At 47.0% G+C, this 19,130-nt stretch overlaps 1 protein-coding gene across 7 annotated transcripts in view; it reads left to right on the forward strand.

The window, feature by feature from the left end:
• Positions 1-19,130, forward strand: part of LOC114586291 (tRNA (32-2'-O)-methyltransferase regulator THADA-like) — a 58,725-nt gene that overhangs the window by 33,097 nt on the left and 6,498 nt on the right. For all 7 annotated transcript variants that reach the window (XR_013391077.1, XM_077920850.1, XM_077920849.1 and 4 more), the window contains 9 exons: positions 2,413-2,561; positions 4,151-4,288; positions 5,641-5,745; positions 8,410-8,610; positions 10,505-10,655; positions 12,108-12,357; positions 13,674-13,913; positions 15,186-15,411; positions 17,326-17,532. Coding sequence is in view for 6 of the 7 variants with exons in the window: in XM_077920850.1 (XP_077776976.1) it covers positions 2,413-2,561; positions 4,151-4,288; positions 5,641-5,745; positions 8,410-8,610; positions 10,505-10,655; positions 12,108-12,357; positions 13,674-13,913; positions 15,186-15,411; positions 17,326-17,532 (1,667 nt within the window). In the remaining variant the exon portion in view is untranslated. The remainder of the gene's footprint in view (positions 1-2,412; positions 2,562-4,150; positions 4,289-5,640; positions 5,746-8,409; positions 8,611-10,504; positions 10,656-12,107; positions 12,358-13,673; positions 13,914-15,185; positions 15,412-17,325; positions 17,533-19,130) is intronic.

The following is a 19,130-nucleotide window of genomic DNA, read 5'->3' on the forward strand; positions in this document are numbered from 1 at the left end:
AGATTGAAGTGTTCTCCTACTGACTTCTCTGTCTAGTGATTCCTGATGTCAAATTTATGTCCATTTATCCTTTGGCAATGGGTTTGGCCTGTTTGTCCAATATAGAGAGCTGAAGGGCACTGTTGGCATTTGATGGCATACACAATGTTAGAAGATGAGCAATTAAATAGGCCTGAGGTGGTATGTTTGATGTTGTTGGGTCCAGTGATAGTGTTGTCTGGGTGTATGTGGCAGCAAAGTTCGCATGTGGGTTTATTGCAGGCTCTGGTAACAGTGTCCATGTTACGTCTGGTCTCTACCTACCTGAATCTAGACTAGGACCTGGGAGGTAAAGGTAAAGGGACCCCTGACCATTAGGTCCAGTTGTGGCCGACTCTGGGGTTGCGGCGCTCATCTCACTTTATTGGCCGAGGGAGCCGGCGTACAGCTTCCGAGTCATGTGGCCAGCATGACTAAGCCGCTTCTGGTGAACCAGAGCAGCGCACAGAAATGCCGTTTACCTTCCAGCCAGAGCGGTACCTATTTATCTACTTGCACTTTGACGTGCTTTCGAACTGCTAGGTTGGCAGGAGCAGGGACTGAGCAATGGGAGCTCACCCTGTCGCAGGGATTCGAACCGCCAACCTTCTGATCCGCAAGTCCTAGGCTCTGTGGTTTAACCCACAGCGCGACCCAGGACCTGGGAGAATAGGGTTCATATCCCCACTTGGCCATGAAGCTCACCTTTCAGCCTAACCTACTTCACAGGGGATTAAACAAGGAGAGGGGAGAACCACCATGAGCTCATTGGAGAAAAAGGTATTATATCAAGGCAGTATATTCATAAAATAATTCATCCAATCTCACTCACCATCCATTTCACTTAATCACTGAGCTATTCACGACCTCAGACATCAGCTTTAGCATCCCTATTTTATCTACCTTAAACCGCTTTTGAAATCTTCCAGATAACAAGCTGTCCGTTAATTGCATCGGGTCTCCTATGAGTAGGAGTTAGTTGGTACATATCCCAATCGTGCACGAAGCTCATTGGTTGTGCTCTCTCCCCCAATCTAGCCCCTACCTTGCAAGGTTGTAGTGAAGATGAAATGGAAGAAGGAGAACTGTGTGTTCCATTTGGAACCCTTTAGGGAGAGGCGAGATATAAAGATAATGGATGAATCAATTTAAAAGACGTTACCGGATGGTGTCATAACCATGGCTAGTAAGAGCCTTGCCAGGGGAGTTGATTTGATGAGATAAGCAGCTCAGTTAAACCCCCTTCACACACACACACCTGGAACCACAGTCCTTATCCGGTTCAGCTCTCCTGCACCAATGGAGGCGTTAAATTTTTAAAAGGAGGAGTTGCTCACAAATTTATTGACAGCTGCACGAATTATTATTATAGCCAGGAAGTGGAAGGGGCAAGTAGAATATAAAATGGAAGGACAGTAAGGACTGACATAACCCGAGACCAGGAAGAAGAGACGTTGGATGAAGATTGGAAGAAAGTTTATAAAGAAATTTTTTTATTTTGGGAATTAGTGTAAAATTAATGAATATTAGGGGAAATGTTGGAATGAAACTATCTGGCTTTAGTAGAAATGATATAAGGAGTTATGTCTAAATAAGCATTAAGCTTTAAGGTATTTTATGGTAAGATAAGGTTAAATAAATTAAGGCAAATTGAATAACAGAATATAGTGAAAGATGGAAAGGATTTGCTGAGTTAATTAATAGGTTAGACTGTTAAGATAAATTACTCAACAAAAATTGAGAAAGATGGAAAGAATTTGCTGAAACAATTAATTAAACTAGAACACAAAAAGGGAGGTGTGAGGAGGTCAATGAAACAAGCAAATGAAAGATAAAGATATGGAATATGGGATCTGTGTTTTTTGTTGTTGTATTGTTGTATTGGTTTTTATGTACCTTTTTATGTATTGTAGTGTGTTTTGTTGAATCTTTTTGTTGTTTTCTCTTTTTTCTGTAATCTTTAAACTTTTAATAAATATTATTTTTTTAAAAAAATAGAATATAAAATGGAAGAACGGTATAAAGAGGTGTGGGGTATAGCTGTTAATGATAAATTAACATGTGCCATTAAGGTAAGATGGGGAATATGCAGGAGAAATGATTCTGAGGCGATATTGAGTGTGTTTGTGGAATTTGTATGGAAAGGGGTCAAACCATCGCAAGAGATGTTGAAATTTTGGGAGGTTGGATAGTTACAATGGAATGGTCTCGGTGGTGGGGTGCACATTTTTATTCTTGTTTTTTATGATTATTACTTTGTCATAAATAAATAGATAGATGATAGATAGATAGATAAATAAATAGGGTTTCTACTGTGTTTTAAACATATAAACTGGCTGCTGTTTCTCCGTATTCTTAGCACAACTTCCTAACCCCTTCTTGGTTTGGTTGCAGCTGCAGCTCCTTCATTTGCAGACATGGGGAATGCGATCAGTTTCCTTATCCATGTGGGGAAGGATCCTGGGCTGCCTAATGAGGACGATTCAGTTCTACTCTCGGAGGAGCACAGTCTGATCCTGACCTGTTGCTGGGTCTCAGTGAAAGTGAGCAGTTTTGAGAGTGTTTCATGGCAGGGGCTGGGGGGTGGGGAGTTGGGTTAAATTCGTAGCTGATGGTGGGCACCTCCAACATCAATTAACTGAGCTGTCTCGACAGCTGGAAATGTTCTGTTTCTCAGGGAACTAAACCATTTTTCAGGCCGGTTTCTTTGAGGGAAAGGGACATGGTCAGTTTGGCTGGGGTCAGAACCACAGAGAGGAACGAGCCAGGGAGAGGTCCCAGTATGTTGTGAAGTTAAGCAACAAGGAGCCAAGAGGCAGGAGGGCCGATAGCACCATGGAGAGTAACAAACTGACTCAAAAAAGAAATCTAAAGAAAGGGAGAGACGAATAAGGCTTAATGAATAGGACAGAGAGGAGCGAAATTGAAGCATGGTGGGGCTAATGGAAAATAGGCTTTGAAGGAACTTCACAGCACTTTAAACAAGGAGTGAGTGTTTCCTACAGGGGTGGGAGACAGGTGAGGGGAGAAACTCCATCAGGCAAGGCCTCTTTCCACCTGCCTTGCCGCACCCTCTAGTCTCTGCTTCTCACTTTGTATTGTATTGTTTTATGTATTGTGGCTTGCCGTTGTTTTATTGATTATACAGTGGTATCCGTTCCGGAGGCCCGTTCGCAACATGAAAAGAGCACAACCCACAGCGGCGCGTCTGCGCACGCGCGGGTTGCAATTCGCCACTTCTGCACATGCGCGTGACGTTATTTTGCGCTTCTGCGCATGTGCGAGCGGTGAAACCCGGAAGTAACCCTTTCCGGTACTTCCGGGTTGCCACGGGACATAACCTGAAAGAAAGTAACATGAAGCAAACGTAACATGAGGTATGACTGTAGTTTAGAAATTATTTATTGTAACTGCTGAGTGGATTTCCGTTTAACTTTTATATGTTATTATTATTATTTAATACTATTCTAATGATTGTTGAATGTTACTTTATTGATATGTTACCTATTTTAAAGTTACGTTTTATTATCACATTTTTGTATTGCGTTAGATTGTTATAAGATGTACATTTTTTGTTTCTTCAACTTGTAAACTGCCTTGAGTATTGTAAGATAGAAAGACGGTATACAAATTGAGAATGAGGAGGAGGAGTATTAGGGAGGCTGATCAGGGGGCTGAAAAAAGTAGGACGAAGCAGAGGACCAGCTGAAAAGGACCATACAGTGGTACTTCGGGTTACATACGCTCAGATTACATACGCTTCAGGTTACAGACTCCACTAACCCAGAAATAGTGCTTCAGGTTAAAAACTTTGCTTCAGGATGAGAACAGAAATTGTGCTCTGGCGGCGCGGCAGCAGCAGGAGGCCCCATTAGCGAAAGTAGTTCTTCAGGTTAAGAACAGTTTCAGGTTAAGTACGGACCTCTGGAACGAATTAAGTACTTAACCTGAGGTACCGCTGTATAGGACTATAAAGCTTAACACCGCCACCCAAATTGCGAAGGTATCATGGCACTCTCTGGGGAATTAGATGCACTGGACTCATCCCCAACACAAGAGAAGAGAGGGCTCCCTTATTCGTCAGACTTCTCCCCTCCCAATCTCACAAATTCTATTCTTTTTAACTACCAAGGAAATCGGGCTGCTTTTGGGAGGCCTAGCAGAGAAGATTCTGCCCCTGGCGCCCCCGGCAGGCTGTCTCCTGCCTCTCCAGGTTGTAAAGATGGCTGCTGAGGCGTTCCAGGAAATCTTGCTGACGTGCCGCCATTGGGTAAGGTTGCCTTCCTGCTGGTACAGCTGAAGTCTAAACGGGCTCTTCAAAGCCTTGCTTAGATTCGTGTTTTGTAGGTTTACAAGTGTCTTATAGCAGCAGCAGAGCACACAGCACCAGTTGGTGGTAGCTGCCATTTTGTTTCACCCCAGAATGCCTCAATTCGGTGTAATTCGGGGGGGGGGGGGTTGGGGTGTGTGGAGAGGTGGATACAGCCAAAAATAGGGGCTGCCATGCTTTTTGTGCTGTCTTTATGAATACAAATGGCTTCCCCCGAAGAATTCTGGGAACTTTGTTAAGGGTTCGGGGGGGACCATAGCTCTGTGATGGGCAAGCGACACATTTCCCACGAGTCTTTGGAGGAAGCCAGTTACATTAAATGTATGTATACTGTGACCCTTAATTAACAAGGCTCGTTTGGGGCATTGGGGGGGAAAGCAAAATGGTGGTCGTTAACAACGGCTGTTCATGTCGGCTCTGGCTTCTGCTGGAGGCAGCTCGCATTTCAGGAGGCCTGTTAGATTCTTGCACCAAAAAAAATAAATCAGTTGTAGCATACTCATTGCTGTACACCACCCTGATGTTCCTGGGAGTTGTAGTTTGTTAAGGGTGCTGAGAGTTGTTAGGAGATCCCTAACAGAGTCGCAATTCCCAGAGTTCCCTGTGATGAAGGATGGATTGTTAAATCACTCTGGGAAGTATAGTTCTGATAGGGGAATAAAGGTAAAGGTAAAGGGACCCCTGACCATTAGGTCGAGTCGTAGCCAACTCTGGGATTGCGATGCTCATCTCGCTTTATTGGCCGAGGGAGCCGGTGTACAGCTTCCGGGTCATGTGGCCAGCATGACTAAGCCACTTCTGGCGAACCAGAGCAGCGCAGGGAAATGGCATTTACCTTCCCACCAGAGTGGTACCTATTTATCTACTTGCACTTTGACATGCTTTCGAACTGCTAGGTTGGCAGGAGCAGGGACCGAGCAACGGGAGCTCACCCTGTCGCGGGGATTCGAACCGCCGACCTTCTGATCGGCAAGTCCTAGGCTCTGTGGTTTAACCCACAGCGCCACCCGCGTCCCTCTGAATAGGAGCCTCCTAACGACTCTCAGCACCCTTAACAACTACAACTCCCAGGATTTTTTGGAGGAAGCTGTGACTGTTTAAAGTGGTATCATATTGCTTTAATATAAATTTAATGTAGATGTGGCCTTATTTTGTCCCCTCTCCTTTTTATCCTCTCGCTTTCCACATTTCTCAAGTTTCTTTATCAGTATTGCCTGGATTTTTAAGGTTGTCCGTTGGCAGCCTTCTACTGACCAGTAAGGGAGCTGACTCGTTCGTTTTGTTTTCTTTAGGGAGCGGTGGAAGGCTGCAGCCTGGGATTCACTAAATTCTCTGCCGCTTTGCTAAGTCACCCAGACCCAGAGCTCCAGGATATACCAAAGACAGCATTGGAGCAGGTACCTTGACTATTAAACATCCCATCTAGGTTAAAAACATAGGAAGCTGCTTTATACTGAGTCAGACCACTGGTCCACCTTGTGCAGTATTGTATGCACTGACTGGCAGTAGCTCCATAATAATAATAATAGTAATAATCATTTATTACTTATACCCTGCCCATCTGGCCGGGCCTCCCCAGCCACTCTGGGTGGCTCCCAACAGAATATTAAAAACACAATAAAACATCAAACATTAAAAATTTCCCTAAACAGGGCTGCCTTCAGATTTCTTCTAAAAATCAGATGTTTATTTCCTTGACATCTGATGGGAGGACGTTCCACAGGGAGGGAGCCACCACTGAGAAGGTACTCTGCCAGGTTCCCTCTAACTTCACCTCTAGGGAACTGCCCTCATTGTCCGGGCTGAACAATGGGGTGGAGATGCTCCTTCAGGAATACTGGGCTGAGGCTGTTTAAGGCTTTAAAGCTCAGCACCAACACTTTACATTGTGCTGAGAAATGTACACTGCAGGGTTTCAGACAGAGAACATGCAAAGCAGGTGCTCTTCCACTGAGCTATGCCCCTTCCCCTTTAAAAAAAAATATGAGAGTAAGATTCTAGTCCTCATGGTTCCAATTAAAATGCTGAATTAAATAGAAAGGGGAGAGGCTGCCTTATATGGAGTCAGGCGTTGGTCCATTCATTTCTGTCTACACTGACTGGTAGGGACCGTCCAAACAAAGTTTTCCCCAGCCCTATCCGGAGAGTCCAGGTTTCAAACCTGGGACTTTCTGCCTGCAGAGCAGATGGTCCACCACTGAGCTGTGTCTCTTTGCCTTGGAAGACACAGGTTGGCCAACCTATATATTGCCTGTGTCCCAGCTCTTCCTTTCTTTGCCTCTAACCCCAACACTTAACCAGGACAAGGCGTGGTTACATGTGCTCCCGCCCGGTGTTTTTGACTCCCATAATCCCTGACCGTTGGCCATGCTAGCTCTGGCTGATGGGATTTGTAGCCTGAAACCACCCTGGCCGCCCCTGAAACTAGGGTCTATCCTAGACCCAAACCAATGGCTTCAAGCTACAAGAATGGAGATTCTGACTAAACACCAGGGGAAAAACTTTCTTATATAATATAACAATAATTTATTATTTATACCCTGCCCATCTGACTGGGTCTCCCCAGCCACTCTGGGCGGCTTCCAACCAAATATCAAAAACAATACAGCGTCAGACATTAAAAACTTCCCTAAACCGCCTTCAGGTGTCTTTTAAAAGTAAAATAGTTGTTTATTGCCTTGACATCTGCTGGGAGGGCGTTCCACAGGACAGGCGTCACTACCAAGAAGGCCCTCTGCCTGGTTCCCTGTAACCTCACTTCTCGCAGCGAGGGAACTACCAGAAGGCCCTCAGTGCTGGATCTCAGTGTCCGGGCTGAACGATGGGGGTGGAGATGCTCCTTCGGGTATACAGGGCCAAGGCCGTTTAGGGCTTGAAAGGTCAGCACCAACACTTTGAATGCTGCTCGGAAACGTACTGGGAGCCAATGAAGATCTTTCAGGACCGGTGTTATGTGGTCTCGGCGGCTGCTCCCAGTCAACAGTCTAGCTGCCGCATTCTGGATTAATCGTAGTTTCCGGGTCACCTTCAAAGGTAGCCCTACGTAGAGTGCATTGCAGTAGTCCAAGCGGGAGATAACCAGAGCATGCACCACTCTGGCAAGACAGTCCGCGGGCAGGTAGGGTCTCAGCCTGCGTACCAGATGCAGCTGGTAAACAGCTGCCCTGGACATAGAATTACGATAATAATAATAATAATAATAATAATAATAATAATAATAATAATAATAATAATTTATTTATACCCCGCCCATCTGGCTGGGCCTCACCAGCCACTCTGGGCGGCTTCCATAGAAACCAAAAATACAGTAAAATATCACACGTTAAAAACTTCCCTGAACAGGGCTGCCTTAAGATGTCTTCTGAATGTCAGGTAGTTGTTTATCGCTTTGACATCTGATGGGAGGGCATTCCACAGGGCGGGTGCCACTACCGAGAAGGCCCTCTGCCTGGTTCCCTGTAGCTTTGCTTCTCGCAATGAGGGAACCGCCAGAAGGCCCTCGGCGCTGGACCTCAGTGTCCGGGCAGAACGATGGGGGTGGAGACGCTCCTTCAGGTCTACTGGGCCGAGGCCGTTTAGGGCTTTAAAGGTCAGCACCAACACTTTGAATTGTGTTCGGAAACGTACTGGGAGCCAATGTAGGTCTTTCAAGACCAGTGTTATATGGTCCCCCAGTCACCAGATAAGAATAGTTCCGACAGTGGAATGGTCTCCCTCAGGAGGTGGTGGTCTTTCCTTCCTTGGAGGCTTCTAAGTAGAGGTTGGATGGCCACCTGTCATGGATGCTTAGCCTGACATGACCTGCATTGCGGGGGGTTGGACTAGATGACCCTTGGGTCCCTTCCAACTCTACAATTCTGTGATTCTATCCCTGAACTACCTCCACGTTCAGAGGCAGCAGTGCTGCTGAGTACCAGTTTTCTGGGAACCACAGGAGAGGACAGTGCTGTGGTGCTCAGGTCTTCTGGGCTTCCCTGACAACATCAGGCACATCGCGGCCTGTTTTTGGGTCATTTAACCACTTGTCAACTGGGTTGGGGGGGGCTTCTTTTTCTTTCCAGGGTTTGGCTTTGTTAAGCAGCCCCAGGAACTGCTCCATCACCCGCAGGGCAGCTGGCTTCCCCATGCTCTTCCTGTGCATCGTGGTTGGGGAAGACCCCTCCAAGACACGTCCTCTCCTGGCAAACTGCGTTCAGAGGCTGCTGGCTTTAGCCGGCGAGCCTCTCCCCGTAGATTGGGACCAGACGGTGGACTTGCCTCAGGTAAAAGAGAACAAGTAATGGAAGGTCAAAGAATGGCGGGCAGGTTTTTGGCAGGGCAGAATCTGTTCATTGATTTCATCACTAGCCAGGAACCTGGAAGGGTCAGTTCCAAGTAAACAGAAAATGGTTTGGCCTTTTTACAGCATCAGTCAAAGAGGGGTTAGATGGAGTAAGAAAAATTGAAATGCGGATCACAGTAATGGAGTAATTGAGAGCCAGTGTGGTGTAGTGGTTAATAGCGGTGGACTCGTAATCTGGGGAACCGAGTTCGCGTCTCCGCTCCTCCACATGCAGCTGCTGGGTGACCTTGGGCTAGTCACACTTCTCTGAAGTCTCTCAGCCCCACTCACCTCACAGAGGTGGGGGAGGAAGGGAAAGGAGAATGTTAGCCGCTTTGAGACTCCTTCAGGTAGCGATAAAGTGGGATATCAAATCCAAACTCTTCTTCTTCTTCTAATTAGTTTTGATTTATAGATCACAAAAAGGTACCCCTGCCCGTATGGGTCAGTCTTGACAGACTCTAGGGTTGTGCGCCCATCTCACTTAAGAGGCCGGGGGCCACCGCTGTCTGGAGACACTTCCGGGTCACGTGGCCAGCGTGACAAAGCTGCATCTGGCGAGCCAGCGCAGCACATGGAAACGCCGTTTACCTTCCCGCCAGTAAGCGGTCCCTATTTATCTACTTGCACCCAGGGGTGCTTTCGAACTGCTAGGTTGGCAGGCGCTGGGACCGAACGACGGTAGCGCACCCCGGCGCGGGGATTCGAACCGCTGACCTTTCGATCGGCAAGGCCTAGGCGCTGAGGCTTTTACCCACAGCGCCACCCGCGTCCCTTATGGATCACAAAGGACACCATAAAAGAAAAATTATTCAATTGAATACCTCAGTGGTACCTCAGTTGTCGAATGTAATCCGTTCCGGAAGACCGTTCGACTTCCAAAACGTTTGACAACCAAGGCGCAGTGGGGCAGTCGGCAAAATCCATTGAGAAAATGGAGAAACGCACCTCAGAAGCTGCTTGAACTTCCAAGGCATGTTCAAAAACGGAAGCATTCACTTCCGATTTCTGGCGTTCGAAAACTGAAACTTTGGGCTTCTGAAGCATTTGACAACCGAGGTACCACTGTACTATGTTGAACAGAAGAGTTGTAAAATGTATTGTGATTTAAATATCCTGAGTCCTGAGGTGCTGTTCACGGATGGGAGGAAAGTAATTTGTGTCTGAATATAAAAGGTCCAGTCATGACCGGCTCTGTGGTTGCGGTGCTCATCTCGCTTTATTGGCCGAGGGAGCCGGCGTACAGATTCCGGGTCATGTGGCCAGCATGACTAAGCTGTTTCTGGCGAACCAGAGCAGCGCACGGAAACGCCATTTACCTTCCCACCGGAGCAGTAACTATTTATCTACTTGCACTTTGAGGTGCTTTCAAACTGCTAGGTTGGCAGGAGCAGGGGCCGAATCACCCCGTCGCGGGATTCGAACCGCTGACCTTCTGATTGGCAAGTCCTAGGCTCTGTGGTTTAACCCGCAGCGCCACCTGCGTCCCATCTGTATATATATTTATACCCTAATTGACATTGCTTTCGGTCTTGAACATTAAAAAACAAAATGAAGCGCAGGAGATTATACGCATAGATGCTGAGCGCATAATAAAACTTGCGCTGGTTTTGTTTTTAAGGTGAGGGAGCAGAACGCCCCCCACCAAGAAAAATAATTTTTAAAATGTTGTGTTTCTTTTGTAGCCCCAGAAGGGGTCCTGGGCCCGATTCACTTAGGAAGGATGTTAGTAGCTGCTGGTGTGGTGGAACAGAGCAGCACTCCTAACATGGCACCACTGCAGCTTCCCTGGATGTTAAGCTGCAAAACAACCTCTCTTCCTTTTTCCTGCACAGGTTTCGGCCCTCCACGTGCTGCAGACCCTGGTCCGTGGCTCCGGTCTTGGCACAGCCCTGAACCAGTACGTTACGCCCATGGTGGTGTTATTTCTCGAGGCGCTCCGCTCCCCCAGCTGGGCCATGAGAAACGCAGCCATCCAGCTCTTTGGTAGGCAGTTCCCTTCCCATTACCCCAGGGGTGAGAGCCTCTGTGCTGTAGTGGCTGCGCTGTCGGCCTCGCATTAGCCAATGGCCATAGCAAGAGTAAAACATTACAGAATAGGCAGAAAAGGAAATTTGATATAAGAGCACAGTTTAAAGTCCTGAATCAACCTCAAGCATTGACAAAAGATTATTATATCTGATTAACTGCCTTTATAAAGACACTGTGCTGAAAGTGCGTTGCTCTACAAATGGCCAACTTACAGGATCTGTACCAGCCACAAAGGGAGTCAAGCAAAGATGAATTTTAGCTCCAGCACTTTTTAACCTATACTTAAACGACATGGTCCAGTGCCTAACATCTCCTGAGTTCCATGCCCCTAAACTGGCCTCAAAACCAATCTCTGTACTATTATATGGTGACGATGCAGTCTTCTTATTCCAAACAAAAATAGGCCAGAAAAGATTGATAAGAGAATTCTCAGTGTATTGCCAGAGAGAACACCTGGTCATAAACTATCAGAAAACCAAAGTTATGGTTTTCTCAAGAAAATATAGGCCCCACAGTTGGCGTATGGGCAATCAGGCAATTGAACAGGTCAAAGCTTTCAAATATTTGGGCCTTATCTTCCAGTCCACGGGGTCATGGGGAGCACACCAAAAATGTGCAAAAGAAAAAGCATCCCAAAGTGCCAAGACTTTGACTTGCTTTTTCCATACAAAGGGTGGCAAACATATACCATCAGCCCTAGAAGTCTTCCAAGCTAAACCCCTAGCACAGCTACTATACGAGGCTCAGATTTCGACTGGTAACCACCTTAGCACTTTGGAATCTGTTCAATCAAAGTTTCTAAGGCAGATTTTTTCTGTACCGCCATGCATCCCAAATGCATCATTGAGACTGGAGGCAAGTCTCCCTTCAGTAGAAGTATGGACTTGGCAAAGAACTCTTCCGCCTAAACTCAAATCCCCCCGGTTTACTATCCCTGGAGATATATCTATTTAAAAAGGTAAAGGGACCCCTGACTATTAGGTCCAGTCGTGGCCGACTCTAGGGTTGCGGCACTCATCTCGCTTTATTGGCTGAGGGAGCCGGCGTACAGCTTCCAGGTCATGTGGCCAGCATGACTAAGCCGCTTCTGGCGAACCAGAGCAGCACATGGAAACGCTGTTTACCTTCCCGCCGGAGCGGTCCCTATTTATCTACTTGCACTTTGACGTGCTTTCGAACTGCTAGGTTGGCAGGAGCAGGGACCGAGCAACTGGAGCTCACCCCGTCGCAGGGATTCGAACCGCCGACCTTCTGATCGGCAAGTCCTAGGCTCTGTGGTTTAACCCACAGTGCCACCTGCGTCCCATATATCTATTTAGTTACAGATAAAAGACAAGGTTCCTGGTGCCATCACTGAATATAACATGGCTCTGTGTTCTTTTCATCCTGCTGTTATTTTTCCCCCAGGTGCCCTGACTGTCCGTCTGCTCGGTCGGACGCGGAGTTGGGACGATGGCTGTGATCAGGACGGGGTAAGCCCTGAGGCCCTTTTCACCCGCTACCCTCAGCTGAGGAGCATCCTGCTCAAGGAATTAGCCGTGGCTGCTGAAGAGTCCACAGGGCCCCAGAGAGGGAGGTTTCGACTCTGCCCGTCCCTCTACGCCATCCTCACCTTTCTGGCAAAACTCCAGCCTGGTGGCACAGATACGTGGAATAGGTAGGCAACTCAGGCAGAATCTCGCCCATGACGGGAAGGAGGCACCAAAGGCAGTCCTGGATTTACGTAGAAGCTAAACAAGCTATAGCTTAGGGCTCCACACTTGGGGGGCCCCCCAAAAAAAATGTAAAGGGAAAAAAATTGGATGTACATTTCCAAAATATAAGATAAACAAAAACAAATAAAACAAAACCTACATACAGCAACAGTGTTTTGTGTTGTGTAGGCTCCCATAATGTAAGTAATGGGCCCCGCCTGCTAGCCTGCTCCCTAAAATATCACTGGTTTGCTCCTTTCTATATGGCTTTCGATACCTATTAGGTCCATAAATTACCACATAGCATATATTCCACACATAAAACAGCAATAATTTGTTGTTGACAAAGGACAGCTGGACATATAAAGGACCCCATTACCTTCAGTAGCTTAGGGCCTCATCAAACCTAAATCCGGCCCTGACCAAAGGTGATTGGACAGTCGCAGTCGGGTTTTGTGCAGGTATTTTTGCTTGCACACCAAGGCACATGGATGGAGCTCAGCTCAGGGCTGTGGGTCAAGCACCAAGTTAGGGAAATAATAATAATATTCCTACATTGCAGAGGGTTTTATTCAATGACCATCGTGGTCCCTTCCAACCCTTCGATTCTGTGATTCTGTGGTATCGGATCGAATATTTATTGTTATGACTGGTGACCTGCGCTAAAGAAACAAAATAAGAAATACGTTATCCAGAGGTGTAAGTAGCCTAGAGTGAAATAAGATTGGTGTGAACACTTGAAAAGTAAGGGTCACGTCACAAACTCTAGACCTGGTGAGTTTTGCTTGCTGCAGCAAAGTACTTGGCCATGCTGAGAGTGATAGATGCATTTTGGTCTGAAAGGCATAGTGGGACTCGCACACTGAAAGCTAGATACGTACACTTCAGGGGCAAGAAGCCTGAGGCCTGTAGTTTGTTAACGGTGCTGAGAATTGTAGCTCTGTGGGGGTAAACTATAATTCCCAGAATTCTTTTTTGGGGGGTACGAAATGTGCATTCAATTTATGGCCTCTCCATTAGAGGTATAAAGCACGTGACTTCCTCCAAAACAATCCTGGGAGTTGTAGTTTGTTAAGGGTGCTGAGAATTGCACCTCTGCGAGGGGCAAACGATACTTCCCAGTATTCTTTTGTGTTGGAGGTAGTAAGAAATGTGCTTTAAATGCTGTGCTTTTAAAGCACATGGCTTGCCCTGAAGAATCCTGGGAACTGTAGTTTGTTAAGGGCACTGGGAACCGCATTCTGAAAACACTGCCTTTCGTCCGTTCCTTGTTCTGCAGCGATACCAACGCCTGCTTCCTGGAGCCCCTCGTCCGGCTTTCCGGAAACCCCATACATGCCGTGAGGGTGATGGCAGCCAAGGCCTTGGTCCCGTTAGTTCCTGCGACGGAATATGGAGGTGTCCTCTTCCGACTGGCCTCGGGTTTGCCGCTACCGGGGGATGCGCTTTGCCACAATGCCCTGCATGGCAGACTGCTGCAGATCCACGCCGTGCTGGCTCAGGCCCTGAATGCAAACTGGTAAGAGTGGCTCTCTGGTAGTGCCAACCCTAATACTTACCTCTTTTCTTTTCTTTTCCATTTTTTTTTATTGGTTTTCACAAAATTATAAACAAACAAACAAACAAACATAAATCATCACCTTATTAAAATTACACTTATTAACATTGTTAAGTGACTTCCTCGCTTCCCCTTGGTTGAATTTCAATGCATACAGTGGTGCCCCGCAAGACGAATGCCTCGCAAGACGAAAAACTCACTAGACGAAAGGGTTTTCCGTTTTTTGAGTCGTTCCGCAAGACGAATTTCCCTATGGGCTTGCTTCGCAAGACAAAACGTCTTGCGAGTTCTTGCGAGTTTGTTTCCTTTTTCTTAAAGCCGCTAAGCCGCTAATAGCCGCTAAGCCGCTAATAGCCGTGCTTCGCAAGACGAAAAAACCGCAAGACGAAGAGACTCGCGGAACGGATTAATTTCGTCTTGCGAGGCACCACTGTATCCTTTTAACGGTTTTCCAATTCAGAGTTCTTGTACACTTAACTTAATCACTTAACGTCATTCTATCTTTCCAATTCAAAATTAAACATAATTAATTTATCACTTAACTTATATAAAATCCTAAGCCGATCTAATACTTGCAAGCTATTTCCAATTAATTTAACTTAACGAATACTTACCTCTTTTCAGAGGTAAGTCACGCCGGGTTCAAGGGAAGCTTCCTCCTGGGTAAGCGTCTGTGGAATAGCAGTCTAATTCTGTGTACATCACCATACCTTTTGAAGGACAGGGTTTCCCCCAAGGAATCCTGGGAAGTGTGGTTTACTGCTCGCAGAGCTATAATTCCTGGCACCCTTAACAAACTACAGTTCCCAGGATTATTTGGGTGGGTGGCAGTCATGTGCTTTAAATGTATGGTGTATACGTGCATTATTTTTCATTCGAACACCTTCAGTCTATAGCTGGGTTTCAGGGTGGTGAGACCAGGGGCCAAATTTTGGGAGGTTAGATAGTTGGAATGGTCTTGGTAGTGGGGTGCACATTTTCATTTTTGTTTATATATGATTATTACTTCGCCAAAATAAAATAAAATAAATAATGGAGTCTCCTTTGCTAGATACCATACCTCCCCTGTGACCAGCGTTAACCAGTCACGTGAGAACTACTAGGGAACTCTCTAAGATTTCTGTTACCAGCCAGTCCAACCTAAACACATCACAACGCATGCAAGCGTTTACAATTTAAGAGAATTAAATGACTGCGCTTAACACTAATATGGTGGTCTTAACTTCCTTTCAGTCTTCCCCCCGACGTGCTGTTCTCCATCGCTGGCCAGTTGGAAGACCGTCTCTGGTTGCTCACCCCCACACAGCCATGTCCCCTCGTTCGCACGGCCTACCTCCAAGCTGTTTCCCTCCTGATTGGAAGCTGTTCTCGAGATTTTAAGCAGCGAGTTCGAGAGGTGGTGAGCAGCGAACTGGCCAACTCCGAGCCCTTAGTGAAGCCTGGTGCATCTCAGGTTCAGGTATATTTTTTTAAAAAAATATATTTAATCATTTTTTCAATACAAACAACAACCACAAAAAACACGTACAACAAAAACCACAATAACACTAATAACACAATTTAACAATTCAGATTTGAGTACTGATATACCTATGACTACACCTTTTTAACAATATTTCCCCAACTCTCCTCCCCCTACTTCCCACCACTGCCCGCCTTATCGCTTAAATATTCCTTCCAGATTTCTTCATATTTATCCATTCTTAATTTGCGTCGACATGCAATTCATTCGTATGTAGCTAGTCTGTCCATATTATCAATCCATGTGCTCAATGGAATCTTTTTGCGGCTCTTCCAATTCATCAAAACAAGTTTTTTTGCTTCTAATATGGCACGGTACATCCATTTTTTTGACCCCTTGTAATCTCCCACGTTTCCAGTATATAATTTAGAATTCAATTCAATTCCCCTAAATAACAATTTCTTTTTATTATTCTTGCTATATATATCTTCACCTCGCACCAAAATGATCTTATCATCGGGCAGTTAATCATCATATGTACTAAGTTCGCATTTTTACTCCCACATCTCCAGCAGTTGTCTGAATTTGTTATTAGGTTCAGGTATATTTTACATCTGCCAAGGCCGGCAGAACTGACAAATAGCAGCGGGTGGAAGCCAGGAGTCCAGCTGGAAACGCTCCATAAAATTTGGCAGGATATAAGATGGTGGTTGACAACTTTTGGGGGTCAGTGTGGGCACATTTTGGGGTTTTTTTGTTCCGCGGGGATGGGCTGCGGGCGCCGGTCACAAAATGGCTGCCATGGGACCTAACATAAAATGGCTGCCCTGGGGTGTGTGGCACAACACATGACCGCATACAAAAGTGCAGGCAAAAGAGACTGGGATGCATAGTGGTGCATTGTGTGGATTTTAGAGGGGGATAGTTACCGTATTTTTCACTCTATAAGACGCACCAGTCCATAAGACGCACCTAGTTTTTGGAAGAGGAAAACAAGAGGGGGAAAAAATCTGAATCCCATAAGCCAGGACAGCCAGCAGGATCGCTGCGCAGCGATCCCGCTGGCTGTCCTGGCTTATGGGATAGCTGCGCGCAGCCTCTCCCGGGCAGCAGGTAAAAGGCTCCCCTTTCCCGAGAGAGTCTGCGCAGCTAAGGCTCCCCCAAGAGCCGCGCTCCCTTTAAAGAGCGTGCGGAGTGTGTGTGGCTCTTGGGGGCTTTTCCCCGAAAAAGGGCTGCCCTTCTCCCTCCTCAGGGAAGAGCCCCTAAGAGCCGCGTACACGCTCCACGCAGCTCTTTAAAGGGAGCGCTGAGCAGAGCCTCCCGCCTGCATTCGCTCCATCAGACGCACACACATTTCCCCTTACTTTTTAGGAGGGGGAAAGTGCGTCTTACAGAGCGAAAAATACGGTAATGGGATCTTCTGCAAGCATGCTTTTGCAGGGACATGCTTGTAGATGCTGGACTGGCATTCCCTATGCGAGGAATAAGGATGAAATCAGTTTTGAAGGCCCCTGCTGAGATGCTTCATCGCAGCAGATGGTGGCAAATACGACCAAAACAATCCGTAAGAAATTTAGGGTTGCCCCATTGTTTCCTGTACTATTTGTTTGAATGCTGACGCCTACACAGTTTTCATCCTCTATCCGTGCCTCCTGCTGTTAATTTTTTACAGAAATATTTCTTCATAATTTCACCGTCCTTCCAAGGAGCCTTGGGGCACTGTGCATGGCAATCTCACCCTCAATTTCACAACAACCTTGTGAGGTAGACCTAGGGCTGGTGCAGGGAGCTTTGTGTCTGAATGGAGATTTGAACCTGGGTCCCTACAGTCCTAGTCCAGCACCCTAACTGCTACACCAAACAGGGCTGTCTGAATATACCCAAACCCTGCTGTTCTTGGTTCTCTCCCAGATTGGTTCTGCCACATTCTGCCAGCATGCAGCCTGCTTCCTTTGTCACGAGGCCGCGAGATCAGGAGCTCCTGAGAGAATTGGCGAAGTTTGCTTGCTCCTGCAAAGGGGGAACGTCGATGTGCAAGTAGCCATTCTGACCTGGGTGACTGAAAAGGAGGAGGAAAACTGTCTGAATTCTAGCCAGGAGTTACAAATGGTGTTACTGGTGAGCCTTGGCTTATTTTTTATTTATTGGCATTACGGTATATACTGCCCTTCAGCACAAGATCTCAGGGCGGTTCACCGAATAAAATACAGGATAAAGGTAAAGGGACCCCTGACCATTACGTCCAGACTCTGGGGTTGCGGCGCTCATCTCGCTTTATTGGCCGAGGGAGCCGGCATACAGCTTCTGGGTCATGTGGCCAGCATGACTAAGCTGCTTCTGGCGAACCAGAGCAACGCACGGAAACGGCGTTTACCTTCCCGCCAGAGCGGTACCTTTTTATCTACTTGCACTTTGACGTGCTTTCAAACTGCTAGGTTGGCAGGAGCAGGGACTGAACAACGGGAGCTCACTCTGTCGCGGGGATTCGAACCGCCAACCTTCTGATCGGCAAATCCTAGGCTCTGTGGTTTAACCCACAGCGCCACCCGCGTCCCTAAAATACAGGATAAAAACAAGTAAATAAGTAAAACCAAACAGCGAAACAATAACACACCCCCCCTTCCCACAGACACATTTAAAGGATGTAGGATATTAATCAGCCAAAGGCCTGGTTGAAGTTTTTGCCTCGTGCTGAAAAATATATAGTGAAGGTGCCAGGCGAACTTCCCTGGGGAGAGCATTCCACTGACGGGGAGCCACTGCAGAAAAGGCCCCGTTTTTGTTTTACCACCCTCCGGACCTCACGTGGAGGATGTACACGAAGAAGGGATTCACTTAATGAACGCAGAGTCTGGGATGGTTTATATGGAAAGAGGCGGTCCTTCAGGTATTGCGATCCTGAGCCGTTAAAGGCTTAATGGTACTATTAACAGTACTATTTATTAAATTTACAGATCACTTTTTTTTTTTTTACAGGTCTCATGCTTGACCAACTGAGCTGTTATTGAACAAATTTGTTTCTTAATTTTGGGGCTGCAGAGGCATGTAGGTTGGTTCTCTGTATTGGGGGGCTAACCTGTGGTCCTCCAGAGTTTGCCATGCTACAATTCCCATCGCCCCAAATGTTGGCCATGCTGGTTGGGGCTGATGGGAGTTGTAGTTCAGCAACATCTGGAAGGGCACTGGTTTCTCCCCATCATGTCCTAGGTTATAAACCTTATTAAAGGTACCCCTGCCCGTACGGGCCAGTCTTGACAGACTCTGGGGTTGTGCGCCCATCTCACTCAAGAGGCCGGGGGCCAGCGCTGTCCGCAGACACTTCCGGGTCACGTGGCCAGCGTGACAAAGCTGCATCTGGTGAGCCAGAGCCGCACACGGAACGCCGTTTACCTTCCCGCCAGTAAGCGGTCCCTATTTATCTACTTGTACCCGGGGGTGCTTTCGAACTGCTAGGTTGGCAGGCGCTGGGACCGAACAACGGGAGCGCACCCCGCCGCGGGGATTCGAACCGCCGACCTTTCGATCGGCAAGCCCTAGGCGCTGAGGCTTTTACCCACAGCGCCACCCGCGTCCCTTATAAACCTTATTAGGTAAAGGTAAAGGACCCCTGGACGGTTAAGTCCAGTCAAAGGCAACTATGGGGTTGCGGCGCTCATCCCGCTTTCAGGCCGAGGGAGCTGGCATTTGTCCACAGACAGTTTTCCAAGTCATGTGGC

Source organism: Podarcis muralis, chromosome 16, assembly GCF_964188315.1.
Source record: "Podarcis muralis chromosome 16, rPodMur119.hap1.1, whole genome shotgun sequence".
Lineage (NCBI taxonomy): Eukaryota > Metazoa > Chordata > Lepidosauria > Squamata > Lacertidae > Podarcis > Podarcis muralis.